Here is a 21618-nt window from a genome sequence, read left to right on the forward strand (position 1 = left end):
AAGAATTATAGCAAATATTGTTTTAAACATAAACATAAAAACAATGTTTAGTGAATACTTATCAGAGGTTTACAAAAATGAAGGAATCTTGTTCATTTTTCATAATCTCACAAAGCTATACATCACTGCTTTTTCATGTGAAAAAAATAACGACCAGTACACTTTAGATTGAACATGAGAAACAGGACTACACGGTACATATGAATGATAAAATAACTCTCATTCATACTGATTCGAATGCTATTGGAATAAAATTCATGAGTTGGAGAATAATATTATTGTGATTAAACCATAACTATAATTGGATCGTTATTTTGAAAAATCTGTAAATCTGTATGAAAACCAAAAAATTCTGTAATCTGTATCTACAGATTCTTGGTTTCAAAAAGTCTGAAAAATCCTTATAAATACAGATTATTCTGTAGATATGGTAACCTGGTCAGCGCCCCGTATACGTGGACATTCTGCAACGGTAAAGACGGTAAAATCCTGTGCACCCTCAGACGCTTGTTTCATTTTCCTCAAATTATAGCCTGTCATAGTCTGTTATGTTGGTCTTCCGACGATTTAACGTATATCGCCTCCACTTTTGCTTGTATATGTCTCATATATCATCCAAATGTGTCTTGGATGTATGTATACCGCCTCCAATTATGGCTGTTCATACGATTTAATGTTTGCTGAGGGGTATGGAATCGATGTTTTGTAATTCAGTTTTGCACGGCGTTCAATTAACGATGTTTTAGCCTAGAAGCGTCCTCTTTGCATAACTCCGACAACTTATCGCCATCTATGTCACTAATCCACCGAATCAAAATTTGGTTGAGACGAATTCGTAGAGATTTTGTTCTAAGACGGGTGTAACACTGATGGCTGAATATTATATTGAACGAAGAGAAAATAATTGTTCGATGTCCACATTTGTGCAAGCTTTTTATATTAAATTTATATTTCAACAATGCTAACGGTAACGGTAACAGGAGTGCTTGGTGAAGAGGTAGGTCACACTAGTACACAAATCTAAACCTGATGGAATTTGGTCCATGTTTCATCGTTGCTCAGTACCGCTTAGTTATCGCTCAATCTATTTTTTCTGTAGTATTTCGGCACCTCGTTCGGTTCGAGCCCAATTTTTTTCATTTCCACCGCCAGTGAGAACAAATAGTCATAACATTCGGTCCTGAAACAAAAATGTTTATTTTTATTAAAGTGCACACGTACGTAAAATAGTTCTAACATTGTCTTAGCTTTCTGCCAGTTTTGACCCCATACATAAACTCCATGTCGTCTGACTAGAATGGCTGATGTTCCTGGGTACTCCTTCATAGCATTCGCCATGCGATCTTCCAAATCTTTCTCGAACGGTGTATTTTCAATTATTGGAACCACAAGCTCCTCGTCGAATTGCAAATTTCGTTCTAGCTCGTAATCATAGATACCCTGCCAAGTGTGAAGTTTATTAATATGATAAAGATGAGTGTTCGAGAGGTTTGAGATAAAAGCTAACAATTTCTTTTCTATATAAATCGCTGTTTCATGATACGTTTGGTTGGGAGGTTCGGTGTATCGATTTGAATTAAGCGGAATACACTTTCAAGCGTATTTAAGCATAATACTAAGCTTTCACAAAATTAGTCTCATTAGTCTATATTTCTACTTCATCCAGATTCTAAGCGTGCTGGATCACGCCGATTTGAATTATATATTCACAAATAGAGTAGAGAGAGCAGCATTTCTTCGATTAACGATTGATAATTGATTTTTGATATGAATATTCACATTCACATTTTCATACTAAGCACGATCTTGCATTTAATCCCAGAACTATTCATTAATTGATCTTTCTATTGGACGTTTTACAATTTTCTCTTTCTATAAATTTTATATTACTCCTAACAAATATTATTATGGCGATCCGTTTTTTGTATAGAGTAGTGCGGGGCAAAGGTGCGCACCTAACTGTTGTCGTCCAAAAACTCTTGAAATAAAAGCAAATAAAATTCAATTTGCTTACCAAATTGTGACTATATACATTACTTTCGAAACGTAGTACAAGAACTTCTCGAGTTTTGTTTGTAGTTAGGCAAAAACCTATTTTTATACAAAATGACAAATGCGTACTTTTGCCCCATAATGGTGCGATTTATTTGAAACTCATTGTTGAAAATAAATATTTGAAGTTCATTGTGAAAACATAAACACAAACGAAACATAACCGTTATTGAATTGAATGCATGGTGAAAATAAAAACATTTTTCATTTCAAATTCATTTTGAATTATTTTTAAGCAATTGTTTATTTTTCTTCCTCATCTTGGATTCGGTTCTGAGGATTCTGATACTTTGCCTTGGAGCGCTGTTGCTTCGTTGCGCTGTTGTGGGGTTCGCAGAGACAGACGATGGTTCCTCATGAAGCTAGAATCTCAATCTCTTCCTGCCAGTTTTGCAACTTGATTGAATTTGTGCTGGAGGTTGTTGGCTAAGCCCAGCTTTCGAACTTTCCAGTTATTTCAGGTAAGTTAATCATCATCTCCAAAACTGAAAAAATTAGATCAAAACATCGTAAAACTCGTTTTACCTCATAACTTTTTGCCACTTTCATGGAATGTATCTTGTTTATATGTGTGAACTTCTGGTGTAATAATGTATCAAACGAATACACTGTTGTCGAAATTTTATGCTCGTTAGCTTCAAAAGGGCCAATGCGCACTTTTGCCCTGTGCGCACCTTTGCCCCGCATTACTCTATAAATCATCATCAGGATGTAATTTTGAAAAGTATGGGAGTCCAATTTTCCGAATTGTTCCATTTTCCTTCGGAGTTTTCCGAAAATTATCCAATTTCTTTCTCCGTAATATTGATCTATGGGCAGAGACGAATACAACAAAATAATGATGGCCAATTCTGACGATTCTTTCTTCGAGTTTTGTGCTAATCAACACATTTGGCGATCCAATCATCCATTATTTATATAGAGGACCAGCTGACCCGGCAAACTTTGTCCCGCCCAAAATTAATTTTTCGTTATCACATCCACGTTTTCTTACTAAGCGCACGTTCATGGGCCCAATCTCAGAACTGTTCATTGATTGATCTTTAGATCTACCTTTTAAAATTATTTGTTACTATAAAATTTCAGAACTTCTACCAAAACTCGACATTGTAATATCAGATTACTTTCAGACATGAATGAAAACAGCCCTAAATCGGACAATTCCTTTCTCGAGTTTTGCTCTTATCAACACATTCGGCGATCCATTTTTATTTGTATTTATATTTATATAGATATAGAAGACGATATAGGAATGCGTGATGTGATGAAATGTGATAAATTAAAATCCACTTCCACTTTCAAACAAAGATCAATTTTGTTACCGCAAACATCAAATGGACTAACAACGGTTGTCAATATGTAATTGTAGAACATGCGAATTGAATTTTTCAAATTTTCCCAACTTTGAAGGAAAGAGTTTTCCGAAAATTTTCAATTGTCATGTTTGGTTGGAATATGTTTGGTTGAAATATGTGCATTATTTTTATGGGACCCCCTCACCTTTCCAGAGGAGTAAGGGGTGTCATACCATCATAGAAACATTTCTCGTACCCAAAAACCCTCACATCCCAAATTTGGCTCCATTTACTTGATTAGCTCTCGAGTTATGCAGCAGTTTGTGTTTCATTTGTTTATCGATCCCTTACATCCACATGACAAATTTGGTTCCGTTCGCTTGATTAGTGTATATATATACAGTAAAACTTGTTTTTGTGCGATTTTTTTTGTCTTTATATATACAGCAGTGTTTGGATTTCGATCAAAATCGAATGGTACACAATGTGTCATGCAAGTAAACTCTCACGAACATATAGCCAAATATGAGAGGATCATTCAGATACTTGTATGAATGACAGTAATCACTCGTGTTACACTAAATGATTAAACTAAGAGAGGAACGAAGACTGTTGTTTGCATATTCGAGCTGTATCAAACATCGCAAACCATTTTCGAAGCCTGCATACAAGTTTGAACCGCATATTGTGCGATTCACATAGCACGTTACGGAGAAGAACGTCTACGTTCCGTCAACGTCTCCACCAATTCACACATGCAGTCAATGCTTCCACCAGCAGCGTCACGTCAAATGCCAAACGAATGCAATGCCCTCTTTCAAATCAGCATGCCTAGAATCAGTTCTAAATTTTGAAAAATTCAATGAATCATTGAATTCAATTATTTATATGCTTAAACCCCGTAGTCCGACACTTATGTAATAATAATAATAAATAGAATAATTCTTTCAACTAGTCGCGAATAATTTTCACTCCGAAATTTGAAGCTAAGAGATATGTTCGCATAAAAAGTACAGTAAGTTACTTATAAAGCGATATGCTGAGGCACCACTCAGTGTCGCATTGAAGTCGGTTTTGACCAGTAATTGGACATTTGCGACTGGTGGCGACTTTCAATGTGGGGCCATAATTTGGGCCCCGAACTCAATGTTTACAAAAATGTCCAACTAGAGGTAAAAATGTCTAATTAAACGTGTTGCATCACAGATCTGTTCAATTAGCTTAATGTCTATGTTGATGTAAATTACTGTATAACCAAATCAAAACAAAAGCCGAGACACAAAGCCCAGACAAAAACCAAACGAGCCGTCCGTCTCCGTCAATTATTCTTTTCTACAAACCCTGCCGGTCGTTTTCGTTGAACGTATGCTGACGGGTCGTTACGTTGCTGGTGTATGTGAATGTTTTCATGAGAATTGCATGGTAGAATCATTGACGTGTCGTGACGTGACGGGACGTGAACGTGACGTGTATGTTGTATGTGAATCGCACTTATATCGTCCCGCTCTACTATAGCGAAACCCACTGCACAGACAAGTGCAAAGCAATGAATGATACAAGAAAAATTGCGTCATCATTCGGTCACCATTTGCGGAGAGCAACGAAAGGGAAAAGAGAGCGGTGTTGCCAGTAAAACTTTGCGCTCTATATGAATATACACAGCGGCGTTAAAAATGGAAAATATGATCTGTCTACCCTTTCCTTAGCCTCTATCGAGCTAAATAAACATATAGTTTGCACTCTCTGAGACTAAACCTCAAACTTTTTTCGTTTTTGAGTTATGATTTTCAAAGTTAACCAATGGTCCGAAACATCATTATCTCCCATTTTTTCCACTACAAAAAATCATAACTTTTGATCCACTAAACCGATTCAGATGATCGATATATCAAATAAAAGCCAATGAGCTAGTATTTTTTGAAAAAATATTACACTCCGATTAAAAATGGTTTTTGTTTTCGTAATTATTGATTATATTTGTTTTTTCATTGCATATATCGTTTCGGGTCCAAGAGTGCTATATTTTTTTATTTTTTTTCCTGAAAGCTGAGGATTTTTCACATAATATATCCGAATACCAGCGAGGTGTTATTTTTCGTTTTTAAGTTATGATTTTTCAAAGTTAACACGTATTCTGTTTTCGTACAATATTTCTATGCGACTAGACTGGATGTATGTGACTATAATCCAAATAATTGGCAAGTGTGTCATTTTTTCAAAAAAAGCCAGCTAGTAGGCTTTGATTTGATATGTCGATCATTCTAGCTACTACGTCCACGCTACAACCATGATGTGATGGTGATCCCAGCCTCTCAATCCACATACGATCGATCTCTTGCATCAGTAATTGGTGCTATTTATAAACACAACAATGGAAGTCTCATACCAACAGTCCCGCTGTGTCGACCTGTAAACATTCGAACAATAGGAATATTCTTACGCCGAAAAATGCGACATGTGTTGTGTATCGATAGAAAAGGAATACTCTAACGCCTAAAACGGCTAATGTGTAATAGATAAAAAAATGTGTATCGATGAGATAGGAAAACTCTTACGCCTAATAGCTACTGTGTATTATACAACATGAAAAAAATGTACACGATAAATTCGGCTCTGTTACAGCTGGATTGGTAGATGAGCCTAATAATAATAAAAAATAAACATATGGGATAAAAAAACACGTAACGAACAAAAGAATAAAATAGTCTTGCAATTCAGTCAATCAGTTTAGATTTTAGATTAGAGTCAGATTAGTGTTAGTTTTGCTTATTAGAATAGTATATTTACCTTTATCATCTCCAAATGAGTACATCTAAACTCTCTTCCAGGCCATCTGTAAAAAAATATCTTATAGAGCAATTCTAAATGAAATCGACAAATGACAAAATATGAATATTTTTGATTCGAATGAAAGTTTATATTCCGTTTGGGTTGGAGGAAATATGAGTTTTTCACAGCATTTGGGAATTGTTTGATTCAAGTGTAACTTTTGAAAAGGGCGTATCGATTTTAGTAAGAGAAATCTTTGATAATTTATATCTCAAAAACTATGAGTCGTACCGAAATAGTGTCTTGAAAAGAGTTATAGAGCATTGATGTTAAAACGTGGAAAAAAAATACACTGACAAAAAAAATATTACTCTTTTTTTATTTACAAAAAAAATAATTTGCAATATGAGAAATACATATTTTAAATTTTTTCATATAAAATAGAAGTCATGTAGAAAATTTAAAAAATTAGTCCAAGATGGTAAAACTATTTTTGATGAACTTTGTGGAACATCTTTCGTTCGAATTAAAAATACAAGTTTTTAAAATCTGCATTTTTAGTTTCATTTCGATTTCATTTGGAATTTCATTATAGAATAATCAACTTAAATAATATTATTTTATCCATTTCGTAGTTCGGAAAGTGTAATTCTGTATTCTGACGACTATCAATGTTGTATACACATAATCCGATTTGCGATTTGTTTAGTTTTAGGCTTGCCATTTTACATTTTTGGATATTTTTTTTTACAATTGGGCACAACTGAGCAATAAGACTTATTGAAGTTTTTACAAAAAAGATGATTGGCCACCTTTGTCGCTGTACGAATAGATTAGGCTATATTGGGCGAAAATACAATGATCACGAGTATTCTCGTTATAACGGGAATGGAATGATTTCAAGGAACAGTTGCATTATTATATGTACTATAATCAAACGAGAACTGTCAGAAACTACCCAAATGTAGTAGCAAAAGTAGTTTGAGGGACCTAGCATTTCCAATCCCATATCAGTGATAAGTTATTTTCTTTTGAAACGTGGAAAAAAAAGAAAAGGTCTGGTACAGGCAAGTTCGATTTTTTATTGGTAAAAATACCGTCTGCACCACAAACAACAGATAACATTGGTCACAATAGATGTACTGAATAAAAAATAACAAATTGAAATTTGCATGGCACTATAATACTAGATTTACCGTTTCTGTTAACTTTAAAATAACAAAAATGGGTCTGTGAGCAGTATATGATTCACTTAAATTTATCTTTCACATGCGTACTTACAGAAGCGTTGCAACAACTGCAGCCGGGCTATGAGTGTGTATAACAGCTCCAGCGTTTCTGTCACGATAAGCTAACATGAATAACGGCGTGCACTGGCTTTTTGTCAACCTAAAATGCAAACCGTGTTATACATTATTTTTCTATTACTAAACAGAAAGTAGCTCTCTCTTTCGACAAAACGAATATACATCGAATTATACATCGTTTACGTATACCTATGATACACACTTTTTATACTCTGGAGGCTCTTGTATGTCATCGCCATCGATGTTCTGAATGAATAAATCATCTGGCTGAATTCTCTCCTTCTGAACCCCGGATGGAGCGATATAAATTTCGTCACTAGAAAAAGAATAACCCCTGTAATAATGATATACGATTTCATAATTATGAATTGTGTACTCAAGCTTTATACTGATTCCTCCACCAGTTCCAGTTACCCATCCAAGGTTGTAGAATTGTTTACAAAGCTCCGGTATAAGCTTCCTGGGATGTTCCTAAGATAAAACATTCCTGTCATTGTATATAGTACAAGCATGTGCAACAAACCATATTGTACGCGTCTGAGAGTCAAAAGGTCTGAAGCTTTACTGATATAGCTGATTTTTTGTGAATTCTAACAACTAAGATACAAACTTGGAATTTTAAAATTACCTTATTTATAACGTTATCATATACCTGAATGTATACACAAATGGTTGCATATTTTTCGTGGGATGATATAAAAGTTGATAGAACGATGTCAGATCAAAATATTGATTAGCTTCATGCAATATAGAATATATAGCAGATCGATATAAATTATGTACAGATACAACTTGAACAAAACGTACAAGAGGCCATTCTTTATGCTACCCACATCATACTAGTAGCTTTATATAATTTGGTGAAAGTATGTGAAGTGCAGTCATATAATAAATCTATTGTTGTTGATTAAATGACTTCAATAACTCATGAGTGCATATCAAAAATAGCACAATCTACATGCAACTGTACAAATGAATTTAGTCTACATTGCTCACATCACTGTGTAAATCGCATTATCATTGTTAATCACATCAAACACGGTAGTTACCGACATTAGAATTACTTCCGTTATCAATTTCACTCAGAATCACTACATTATTTTACACATGACATAACATGAAATTCAGCTTAGCTTTAACTAAATATCCCTATTTAAAAGAAATATTATTTACCTCAGACAAATCCTGGTAAATCGATGACCTCGCCGATGCCATGTTGTTGTTTTGGAAGGAACTTCTCTACTATGTTCAAAGAACAAATTTTCTCGCGTAACTTTTGAAAAGGTCATATGTAACAAATGTAAACAAATCAAGTAAATGGATGCACGCTATTAGTTTTCAATCATTGAATGCATTACAAAAACAATCGTTCACGTATCTATCTTCTTCATCTTTTAATCGCCGATGCAAAAAATATCCAATGTACAGATTCGGATTTTAAGCACTCGGCTGTTACTTCAGACGCCTCTTTCCTCCGACGCTCGAAACGTCCAAAGTAACAAAGCAATCAAAACAACACGAAGTCGTACTTCGGTCGTTTTGAGTTTTTGTTTCTTTCAGGTGTTGTTATCTATGTCAGTGCAATTCAACGAGTGATTACAATAATAATCTGTCTTTAGAATGAAATGCTGATGTTTCGATTGTTCTTCAGTAGTTAGTTTCAAAATCTTATCGTAAAACGTAATATGTCCAATGTGCAAACAGGGGCAGTCAAAACGTCCAATGTAACATTTTTCGCTCCGAGGCTTCAAATTTAAGCTCAAATCACGGAACAACTGTTACGATTGGGTTTTCAGAGTTATTATTGACTGCTAGTGGTAAAAGTAGTGATAAAGATCGATACCTTTTAAGACAATTCGCGGAATAATGTTCGGGTCTTCAACTTCATTTTTCTCGAGGTGACGAAAATGTTACATTGGACCTTTTCAAAAGTTACGCGAGAGTTGTTCACGAATCAACCCGAAGCAACGAAGTTTTTTAACCCGCGCAGAGATCCGATTGAATGAAATTGCATCCATATCAAAATTTTCATTCAAAACTAGAAAATTGCTAAACATATCCTATTACAGTTCACGGTGAAATAATTTTCAGAATGCCTTGGGACATTTGAACGTGAACATGAACGGGGAAATATTTTGACGTCTATATTCACCACTGTTTTCATGTTCACGTTCACCGAAGTCGGTGAACTATGATGAGTTCACCAACATCTCGATTCCAAGACGGGTCTATGGTACTAGGTGAGGCCGTTTCGTCACTAAGTTGGTTAGAGGAGCGGTATATGAAAACAGTACGGAAGAAAGCAGAAGGGGAATTTTTTCCTCCAAGTGTGAAAGAGACAGACTGATCACGAGCGAGCTTGGGCACAAGCGTATTGTGTTTTGTTTACAAACAAAACACAGTAGCCACCCAAGATGGCTGAAGAGTGGTTTTAGCAAGTTAGCCCACCTTAGGATATACTTCTACGCGCCTTGCTCGATTCCACGGTGGAAATTCAGAACCGTTGTGAAATATTGAATTAATCCACTTTTGACGTAGGACTACGTCTTTCATTTCTATACCGGGGTGTAAAATCAAAGTTTCGAAAACGAAAGCGTTACGCCGGAGACCGAGATTTTGAGCGTTAATAGCTCCTAAACAACTGAACGAAATGGTATGATAAACACTTCATTCGAAAGATAAAATGTCTACGCGTTATATACTTGTTACTTTTTGATCCAAAAACTTGTTTCAATAGTCTTAAAATTGCTTTCAAAACAGGCTATTGAAACCACCAATCGGTATATAAGCGAGCGGCGCTCGGAAATCCACTCAGTTCTAATTGAACAGCGATTGGAGCATGTTGTCGCTGTTGCGGTGAAGCTCTGTATTTATCATGAAAGCGCGGATGAACGGTGTCACCAAGAGCCTGTTTGTGCACCCTAGGCCAGAAGGGAATCTATCAGGAGGAGAGTGATGCCACAAACGGTTCCCTGGGAAGACATCGCTACACACACATACACGCGCGGCTATTAACAGGTGGTTATCGAGTTGGCATTAACCACTGGTGGGCTTCCAGTATCGAGGAAAATGTGGAAATAAGTAATCGTTACTGAAAATAATCTGCCAGTTCCTTTGGGAATTTTCAAAATATATTCATGTGAAAGAGTTTAATTGAATGTTTTCTATCCATGTAACACTGTGACCAAATACATTTGGTTTTGTGGTTTTTCAATCAATCGCAATTAACAGGATAGCTTCAGAAGATTATTCTTCCCCATCAGTAGGATATTTCCGTATCCAATATTGTATGCGCCCGCAATCGATTATTGCTCAGTCGCTGAAAGTTCCGAGCTCAGAGAGTTCATTCCCCTCTAGTTTGCCTTCCAAATTGCCATCGTAAACCACACCTTCTCTCGATTCAATCACACACAAAAAGCATACTTAAGCGATATTCTGGTGGTGAGACACATTCATTTTTCGTGAGGACATCGACAAGACAACATCGTTGCCTAACGTGCTGCAGGAGGTGGACGGCGAAGGATCGACACATACACGCACAGAACTCTTTCCGTTAGGATGCCATTCAGCATCGAGAAAGTTCCGGAAAGATCTAATCATTGCTGGAAAATAATCTGCCAGTTCCTTTGGGAATTTTCAAAATATATTCATGTGAAAGAGTTTAATTGAATGTTTTCTATCCATGTAACACTGTGACCAAATATGTTTCAATCAAGTGCTATTAACAGGTGGTTATCGAGTTGGCATTAACCACTGGTGGGCTTCCAGTATCGAGGAAAATGTGGAAATATCTAATCGTTACTGAAAATAATCTGCCAGTTCCTTCGGGAATTTTCAAAATATATTCATGTGAAAGAGTTTAATTGAATGTTTTCTATCCATGTTACACTGTGACCAAATATGTTTCAATCAAGTGCTATTAACAGGTGGTTATCGAGTTGGCATTAACCACTGGTGGGCTTCCAGTATCGAGGAAAATGTGGAAATATCTAATCGTTACTGAAAATAATCTGCCAGTTCCTTTGGGAATTTTCAAAATATATTCATGTGAAAGAGTTTAATTGAATGTTTTCTATCCATGTTACACTGTGACCAAATATGTTTCAATCAAGTGCTATTAACAGGTGGTTATCGAGTTGGCATTAACCACTGGTTGTAGGGTTTTACAACCAGTATTTTTATTTAATTATACTTTATTTTATTTTAACTGAAAGTCACTCTTTATCACTGCACACCGTGTCCATCCGTGTTGCTCCGTAGCTTTCAACGTACTCCTCTCTCACCTCGTTGATTTCCTTCATTCCCAGCCAGGTTGCCAGCTATTCCCCTCAGTCTATCTGTCATACAAGATCTGTTAAATATATAGGTAAGTATATTCCAATATAAATAAATCCTTAATGTAAGGTAAGATTCCAACACTGAACCCTACATCCCTACCTTACATTAAAATGGACAGTAACAAAAGGATGTTAGTACGCTACATAATCCTCAAACCGACTCGGCTCTGCTCTTAGCCTCTTTGATCGCTCCTTTGCAGAGATTTCCAGTAGAGGGGGCGCAGATTCCGTTGTGGTTGGGTTTGTATCCATTACGTTCTGGTTTTCCACATTTTCATCAAGATTATCGCTTTCGAAAGTATTCCGTGATATTCGTTTCAGATGAGCTACGCTTCTTCTAAATTCTTTCCCTGATGACTCTGAACGAATTGTAACATCTGTTCCATTCTTTTTAATTACGATGTATTCTTCAGGGGAAAAGTCAGAGCTCAGTTTGTTCTCTTTTATGGTACGTTTCGCTAATACACGATCACCGATCTCGATGCTACTGGATCTTGCTTTCCGTCGACAGTCGGTATACACTCTCCCCTTTTCCTTCTGAATCCTATCGTAATCTCTCACTTCCTCATCATTACTGACTGCAGCAGGAATACATGGTAACTTGGTGCGTAAACGCCGACCGAACATCAACTCTGCTGGAGATTTTCCTGTCGTAGAATGTACTGCTGAGTGATATGTAAGTAGATATTGATGTAATTCTCTTCGCCAATTATGTCCCAATTCTTGCGCAATCCGAAGACGTTTCAAGATAGACCGATTCTGGCGTTCTACCTCCCCATTCATTTGGGGCCAGTAAGGAATACAATTCTCCAGATCAATACCTTGTTCCTCACAAAATGCTTTAAATTCTTCTGATGAAAATTGCGGTCCGTTATCTGCACGAAGCGAATCAGGTAATCCATATCGTGAAAAAATTGTCAAGAGTTCATCAATTGTGGATGCCGTGGTCATATCACGCATTTCAATAACTTCTAAATACCTAGTGTAATAGTCAATGCATACAAGTAGATTCTTCCCATCAGGAAGCGGTCCCAAAAAGTCGATCGCAATTTTCTCCCATGGCCGAGAAGGAAGTTCTTTGCGGATAATTGGTTCTGGTGGATTTGGTGCAGACACTAACGTACATCCACGACATGCTTTAACAAATTGTTCTATGTGCTGGTCCATTTTTGGCCACCAAACATTGGCACGCAAATGCCCTTTCATCATCCTAATCCCCGGATGACCCTCGTGAGCTAGGTTTAATACTCGTTGCTGAAGACCGTGGAGGATTATGATACGATCACCTCTGAGCAAGAGATTGTTGATGGAACATAACTCTGATGATATCACCCTGTAGCTCAAGGGAAATTCACTAGTTGTGCCTGAATTCAACGCCTCAATAACCTGGCGTATAATTTCATCCTCTCTACTAACGCTTTCGATTTCTTCCCACTTCAAAGCAACCGTTGATGCTCCAGATATAATAATTTCTTGTACTACAAGTTCCTCTGCTTCATCGAATGGTTTTGGAGCGTTGATAGAAAGTCGCGATAGGACATCAGCAATATTAGATTGTCCAGGGATGTGAATTATCTTGTATGTAAAACTCTGAAGGCGTAGAACCCATCGTTCAATCCGTGCACAAGGTCGAGAAGCTGGGGCGAACAGGAACGTAAGAGCTTTACAATCGGTGAGCAGACTGAACTCTCTACCTATGATATAGACTTGAAACTTCTCCACACTCCATACTAGAGATAGAGCCTCCTTTTCAGTCTGGCAGTATCTTTTCTCGGTATCTGTGAGAGATTTTGAAGCGTAACACACAACTCTTGTGTCTCCATGATCATTTGTTTGAATTAATACTGCATCTAAAGCGACAGGACTGGCGTCCGCAAACAACGAAGTGTTATCTTTTGCTCTGAAGAATCCCAAGCAACTAGCTTCCGACAAAGAATTTTTTTTTTCTTTATTTTTGAGACTTTCAGCCTCCTGGGCTGGTTCGTCTCAGTTCCGACAAAGAAGATTTAATAGCAGTGAACGCAATCTCTTCTGCTTCACCCCATCGAAACTTGTTTCCTTTTTGTATCAATCTTCTCAAAGGTTCATCTATTTCTGCTAAGTTAGGTATGAATTTGCCCATATAGTTAGCCAGCCCTAAAAAACTTCGAACTTCACTCTCGTTTGTTGGACGACGAAAATCTAACACAGCATCATGTTTGATATCTGAAGGCATGATACCATCCGAACATATTTTGTATCCCAAAAATTCAAATTCGGTAACACGGATTCTGCATTTTTCCCAATTGAGTACTACTCCTCTGTTCTTGAATCTTCGAAGAACTTTGTTCAACCGTTGATCATGCTGTTCTATAGTGCTGCCCTCGACACCTACATCATCAAGGTACCAGTAGGCGCCCTCACAGTCTGCCAATATTTCGTCCATCGTACGCTGAAAAATTTCAGGCGCCGAAATTAAACCAAACGGAAGACATTTGAATAGGTAGAGTCCTCGATGAGAGATGAACGTCATAATATCCTTCGTTTTATCATCAAGTTCCAGTAGGAAAAATGCATCCAAGACATCCAAAATACTCCAAATTTTTCCTCTACCAATCCTTGCTAGAACGTCTTCAATTATTGGCATAGGATGACGTTCCCGGATAACCGCCTGATTCACGCGTCGCAAATCCACGCAAAGGCTAATCGAACCATTGGTCTTATTTACCACTACTAGGGGTGACACCCACGTTGCTGGGCCTTTTTTCTCTTCGATGATGTCTCGTTTTAGTAGTTCATCTAACTTTCTGTTGACAGCATTTTCGAGGTGAATGGGTACACGCCTCAATGGCTGAAAAACCGGAACCACGCTGGGGTTCATTAGAATTCGCACTTGAACGCCGGAAATTTTAGGAAACGGAGAGCACTGCATTTTAGAACTGTCGAATACTTGATTTACTTCCAAACCGATTTTCAGAATGCCCAATTCCTTCGAAGTTTTGTCACCCAACAAATTTTGTTGCCCATCCTCAACAACGAAAAATTTGGATATAGTCAATCGTTTCCCTATTTCAACAACTGCATCGAAGGTTCCCAAAATCGTAAGTGGTTTACTATTGCCGTAGGCTTTGAGAACCGCAGCGCTTCCTTTCTCGCATCTTGCAATAATAGTTTTCTGAGCTTTCATAAAATCCCATGATTTTGAAGTTATTATATTTACATCAGAACCCGAATCGATGAATACATCCACTTCAACACCACCTATTTTGCATTGAAACACGTTTGCTTGACTTCCTGTATAAAACGTGTAGTAGACCTTTTTCTCCGCTTCATGAGAGCATAAAACTGTATCCTTTTGGACGCTTGGTATGTTTTGGTCACTATCTTCAATTGCTTGCACTTTCTTCGGAAGAAATGACGGTGGAGGATTGAAAGGACGTTTGCGACAAACTTTTTCGAAGTGTCCGGTTTTACGACACCTGCGACATTGCTGCCCTCTTGCCGGGCATGAAGGTGCTTTCGAAAAATGACCATATTGTCCGCAACCGTAGCAAATTATTTGAACCTCATTATTCACTGCTTTGTGGGACCCGGATGCAAAACGTTTCAAGATCCGACTCTGTTGTCGTTCACCCTTTGTTGTTATTTTACATATTTCTGATTGTCCACCTAGACTAGTGTAAACTCCGATTTTCAATTCCTTCTCTTGTTGGCGAACGCTCTCCAAAGAAGTTCCCAAAGCTTCAATGTCTGATAAAGATTGATCTTTCTTAAGAATCTTTCGTCGAAGTTCCGGTAAATTACATCTCTCCACAATTACATCAATCAGCATAATTTCCTCTAAAATATTTCGAATATCTCTTTGATATTTTTCAAACCCACAGTCCATTAACTGTTGGCGTAAGCGCAAGACATAATGGGCGAAACTCTCATTACTTTCTTGTTTCATTTTCCGCAACTTATGTCTTTCCAGAACATTTTGTTGGCGTGGTTTAAAATAAGCATCCGATCAATCGCTATATCGTACCAATTCCTATCTAACATGACCAATGGGAAATCTTCGGTGCCTTCCAAACTCTTGAATACTTTCTGTAACCGAGGACCACCAAAATGAAGCATTTTAGAACGTTTGATCTTCTGGTCGGTAATCTGATAAGAGTCAAAATAAAACTCCAAAGAATCCTTCCATTCACGCCATTCTTTCGCCAATTTACCGCTTTCGATTTGATCACATCGAAACATCGGCAACGGTCGACTTTCATCCATCTGCAACCATAAATAAAGAAAACTTGTATTGGTTTTCCTCATTATTGAAATATTCTATCTTCTTAAATCATCACTGGCATAAATAAGTGTTTTCTATTTATATACATAATGTAAATGTGAATTATTTTAAAGAAAATATATTTCATTTACACCAAAAATGTAAATTTCGTTAATTACAACAAAATAAATACATAAATAAACCCATATCTGCTTCCACCTCAGTTCACACAGTTACTCATGATAGCATTTCACATGTTGAATATAACCAATGAGTTAAAATCGACACTATAGCTCCCTGCTAATTTTTTTTTTTTTTTACAATGATTCGCTCCCTGCGAATACTACATTGCTTTTCACTGAATTTGAGTTTCTTCTAGGCTCCCTGCTCTAGAGCATAGCACCCTGCTATGGTTGCCGTTTTCCTTAAAGCTCCCTGCAGTAGGAAAACACAGTGTAGTTCTTCACTACGACTTCTACGAGCTCCCTGCTCTAGAAACAAAAAAAAACACAGCTACCTGCTACGTAACAACTCTTCCACTTATCGAGTACCATGTACATACCTGTGCTCCCTGCATCGTTTGTCTTCCAGGCTCCCTGCACTGGACAAACAACATGTAACCTCCTGTTGCTCTGATAAATAATCGTCTAGGCACCCTGCGCTAGAGTATAATATCGTGACGTAGCTCCCTGCTACGCTCTTTCTCTTCCTTCAAGCTTCGTTAGATCCAGCTACCTGTAATGATTTTCACCGTTATAATACCACGCATAACCTACTTTTTTTTTTTTTTTTTTACAGGGACAGTATGAATCATCCGTCACCATCACAGTCTAAACATTTTTCGTTTTTTTTTTTACTACATCACATCAAACACGCTGCCATTTTGTTTTATTGTTTTGGGGCCCAGACTTCGCCACCGTTTATTTCGTTGAACAATCGGATAAATTTTAGATTTCGAAAACTGAAGTAATTTAAAAAAAAAAAGTAATATTCGTACCTTGAATTACTATGGGTATTTTAGTCCGATCGTCGCCAATTGTAGGGTTTTACAACCAGTATTTTTATTTAATTATACTTTATTTTATTTTAACTGAAAGTCACTCTTTATCACTGCACACCGTGTCCATCCGTGTTGCTCCGTAGCTTTCAACGTACTCCTCTCTCACCTCGTTGATTTCCTTCATTCCCAGCCAGGTTGCCAGCTATTCCCCTCAGTCTATCTGTCATACAAGATCTGTTAAATATATAGGTAAGTATATTCCAATATAAATAAATCCTTAATGTAAGGTAAGATTCCAACACTGAACCCTACACTGGTGGGCTTCCAGTATCGAAGAAAATGTGGAAATATCTAATCGTTACTGAAAATAACCTGCCAGTTCCTTTGGGAATTTTCAAAATATATTCATGTGAAAGAGTTTAATTGAATGTTTTCTATCCATGTAACACTGTGACCAAATACATTTGGTTTTGTGGTTTTTCAATCAATCACAATTAACAGGATAGCTTCAGAAGATTATTCTTCCCCATCAGTAGGATATTTCCGTATCCAATATTGTATGCGCCCGCAATAGATTATTGCTCAGTCGCCGAAATTTCCGAGCTCAGAGAGTTCATTCCCCTCTAGTTTGCCTTCCAAATTGCCATCGTAAACCACACCTTCTCTCGATTCAATCACACACAAAAAGCATACTTAAGCGATATTCTGGTGGTGAGACACATTCATTCTGTGTATGTCATTCGTTTCGACAACACGTGATTTTTTCCACTCTCGCTTATAGCTAAAGACAGGTAGTTTTTAATTTTTGGTTTTTTTCCATTCTTTTTTTTTTACCCGCATTGGAGGTGGAATCGTCGTCACACGCTTTGGCGTGCTTGGTGGATATCGCCAAGAAAAGGAATATGGGGCGTCAGCGTTCCAGTACTTCAGCCACAGACGGCCCTTCGAAAAAGGTCCGGACTCAGTCCGCTGCCCCAGCGGATGCAGAAACAAATCAGCTGCTACAGACCAACCAATATTCGGTGCTCCCAGAGGACACTGGAAGCAACGATGCCGTCATCAAAAAGGAGCGCGTTCCCCCGCTGTTCACATCTAGGATGGACTTAGTGAAACTCGAGTCTGAGCTTTCCCAACAACATCTCAAGCCGCGATTCAAGCTGTGTAGCGTGGGCATCAAAATCGTATGCTCCAGCCTAAAGGAGTATCAACAAGTCGGGGCCTACCTGAAAACCGAAGGCGTGCAGTTTTACACACACGATATGCAAGCGGCGAAACCTCTGAAGGTGGTTTTACGTGGACTACCGCCTGTCGGCCCGGAGGAAGTTAAAACTGAGCTGTCCAATCTTGGTTTGAAACCGGAGAACGTCTTCGCGATGACTCGTCGCCCAAACAACAACACGTGGAACCAGCTGTTCCTAGTACACTTCGCCAAGGGCACCACCAACATCAGCTCGCTCAAAAACATCAGTGATTTATTCCGCGTCATTGTATCATGGGAGCTGTATCGTCCCCAGCACCGAGATGTCACACTGTGCACGAACTGCCAAAGGTTCGGACACGGTACCAAAAATTGCTACATGCAGGCTCGCTGTAGTAAATGTGCTGGGAATCATTCCACGGCGTCCTGTGGTCTGGCTGATGACCAAAAGTCGAAGTGTGCTAATTGTGACGGTGAACACCAAGCATCCAACCGATCCTGCCCTAAGCGAGCTGAATTCATCACCATCCGAGAAAAGGCGACAACATCCAACCAGCCTGGTAGACGCAAGCGTAACGTTCGTCCACCACCGATTACCTCGGATGCGGAGTATCCAGCTTTCCAGCAACGCCATCAGGTCCCAAATTTACACCCGCTTCCCCTCAACAGTCAGCGTAACACCAATACATCTCCTGCTACTAATCAAATCGATGAAGCAGTCCGCAATCGTCGTTCAGCACAGCCCCGCCTCGCAGCTGCTGCCACTCAACCGAATCAAGGGCACTCCTCCACCCCTCGTATGTCATACGCTGATGTGGCCGCTGGTGCAACCACGGACAGTACGCTATTCACCACACAGGAGATGCTAACTCTCGTGTCAGAAGTCATCACAATAATGCGTACCTGCAAAACTATACCTGAGCAGCTGCAAGCGGCTTATTCACTGATTAGCAAATATGTCCCGTGAAGCTGTCAGCATTGCAAATTGGAACGCTTGCTCGCTGAGAAGCAAGCATATCGAGCTACTAGATTTCCTCAATAACAAGGAGATCGATGTTGCTGTCATCACCGAGACGCACCTTAAACCGGAAATCAACATCTTTCTTCCGGAGTTTCGGCTCCTAAGACTCGACAGAACCAGCGCAGATAAAGGGGGAGTGGCCGTTGCTGTGAGACGAAACATCGACTGCCGCCTGCTGCCGAACATTCAGCTCAAAACCATCGAAGCCATCGGTATCGAGGCTCGTACATCGATTGGGCCAATCATCATCATTGCGGCATACTGTCCTAAGCAAGTCAACATCAGGGACGGTTCAGCCGCACTGCTACGGAACGACTTGGCCAAGCTTACACGGCGGCGGGCGAAATACATCATCGCAGGAGACCTGAATGCTCGGCATGCGATTTGGGGTAACCGAAGGCAAAACCGGAACGGGATCATCCTTGCGGAGGACTTGGAGAGTGGTTATTACAATATCTTGGCGCCGAACAGTCCAACAAGAATTTCCAGATCGGGAGTTCACTCTATTCTGGACATTTTCCTGACCAACATGGCCATTTCCGAGGATCCACTCGTCTTCGAGGAACTGTCATCCGACCACTTCCCGGTGGTGCTTAAGTTGGGTGCCTCTGCTGATACGGTGGCCAATCATTCCCGACGAAACTATCACCGAGCAAATTGGGGCGAGTTCCAACATGTTGTTGATAACAACATCACTCCCAATCAGCCTTTAGATTCTCCGGAGAATATTGACCTGGCGCTGGAATCCTTTCAACGAGCGATTACCACAGCTCGTGACAGGGCGGTTCCGCTTCAACAACATCAGGTGAGTACCTCTCTCCAAATAGATAGCACAACCAAACACATCATTCGTTTACGAAATATGTATCGACGTCAGTACCAGCGTACTGGCGATCGGAACAAAAAGATAACGTATACCAATCTGACTAGGGTAATCCAGGATAGGATTCGAGAGCTTCGAAATAGAGAATTTCGTGATAAACTCCGTCAAATTCCTCCTCATTCGAAACCCTTCTGGTCTTTGACTAAAGTTCTAAAAAAGAAACCAAAGCCTGTGCCTCCGCTTTTTCTCATGAAGGTAACATTTTATTAACACCCATAGAAAAAACGAATGCGTTGGGGCAACAGTTTGTGTCGTCTCACAACCTCGGGCATAACATCATCAGTCCTCACGAGCATGACGTCATTGAGGGAGTCTCTGTGGTCGAACGATCAGAAAGTTTTATTCCGGAGGGGTCAGAAGTCACTGCTGATGAGCTGATTGGTCTTATCAGAGGATCAAAGAACATGAAGGCCCCCGGTTTTGACAACACTTTTAACATCGAGCTCAAGCATTTGAGCCACGGCTCATTTGCTTTTGTAGCAAAAATTTTAAATAGATGCTGGGAGCTTAACTACTTCCCTTCTGTGTGGAAGTTAGCAAAAGTCATCCCAGTCCTGAAACCGGGAAAAGATCCTTCTGTCCCCAAGAGTTACCGACCCATCAGTTTACTCTCTGCCCTCTCCAAGCTTTTCGAGAAGTGTATTCAATCCCGAATTCTTTCTTTCGCAGATGAACATGGTATCTTTCCTGAGGAGGTTCCGTAAGGGAAGATCCACCATACATCAACTCACTAGAGTTGTTAACATCATTCAGCGGAACAAGTCGGTATCCAAGACGACAGCAATGGCGCTCTTGGACTTTGAAAAGGCCTTCGACAACGTATGGCATGATGGTCTGGTGTTCAAGCTACATCAATACAATTTTCCGATGTATTTGATAAAGATAATTAAAAATTATCTCTCTGATAGATCATTCCGGGTGTCCCTGTATAATGTGTGTTCAGAGCAATTCAACATAAATGCAGGTGTGCCCCAAGGAAGTATCCTTGGGCCCATTTTATATAACATATACACTGCAGACATTCCACCGCTTCCCGGTGATGGAACACTGTCTCAATTTGCTGATGACACCGCGATTATGTTTAAGGGTCGTATAATCAGCGCTCTGATTCGCAAACTACAGTGCGGTCTGGATGCTTTAACAGAATATTACGCAAGTTGGAAAATTGTAATCAATGCGGGGAAGACCCAGACTATCCTTTTCCCGCATTCAAGGTCTCCTAAACTTGTTCCCACTGACAACGTGAGAATTCGGTTCGGAGACTCCCTTATTGAATGGTCCAAAGAAGTCACCTATTTAGGACTCACATTAGACAGTCATCTAATTTTCAAATCTCACGTTGATAAAACCGTCAACAAATGTAACATTTTACTTCGGTTCTTGTATCCTTTAATTTGCAGGAACTCGAAACTTTGTTTAAAGAATCAGATGGCTGTCTATAAACAGATATTCTATCCTGCCATTGAATATGCGGTTCCTGTTTGGAAGGGCTGTGCCCGGACACACAGACTGA

The 21618-nt window shown here is 39.0% G+C and overlaps 1 protein-coding gene across 4 annotated transcripts; it reads right to left on the reverse strand.

Annotated features, from left to right (window-relative positions):
• Positions 1–901: 901 nt before the first annotated feature.
• LOC129774032 (probable methylthioribulose-1-phosphate dehydratase) lies at positions 902–17157 on the reverse strand. 4 transcript variants are annotated; one of them, XM_055777731.1, is made up of 8 exons: positions 17001–17157; positions 16566–16738; positions 7800–7894; positions 7626–7739; positions 7398–7505; positions 6135–6180; positions 1238–1440; positions 902–1180 (listed from the first exon to the last, which is right to left on the reverse strand). In XM_055777731.1, the coding sequence occupies exons 2-8, from the start codon at positions 16617–16619 to the stop codon at positions 1069–1071; spliced, it is 732 nt and encodes a 243-aa protein (XP_055633706.1). In that variant the 5' UTR covers positions 16620–16738; positions 17001–17157; the 3' UTR covers positions 902–1068. The 4 variants fall into 4 exon arrangements, with proteins under 4 accessions (XP_055633706.1, XP_055633703.1, XP_055633711.1 ...); XM_055777728.1 differs by lacking the exons at positions 16566–16738; positions 17001–17157 and adding exons at positions 8052–8075; positions 8597–8932; XM_055777736.1 differs by lacking the exons at positions 16566–16738; positions 17001–17157 and adding an exon at positions 8597–8924.
• Positions 17158–21618: the final 4461 nt, after the last annotated feature.

This window comes from Toxorhynchites rutilus, chromosome 1 (genome assembly GCF_029784135.1).
Source record: "Toxorhynchites rutilus septentrionalis strain SRP chromosome 1, ASM2978413v1, whole genome shotgun sequence".
NCBI lineage: Eukaryota > Metazoa > Arthropoda > Insecta > Diptera > Culicidae > Toxorhynchites > Toxorhynchites rutilus.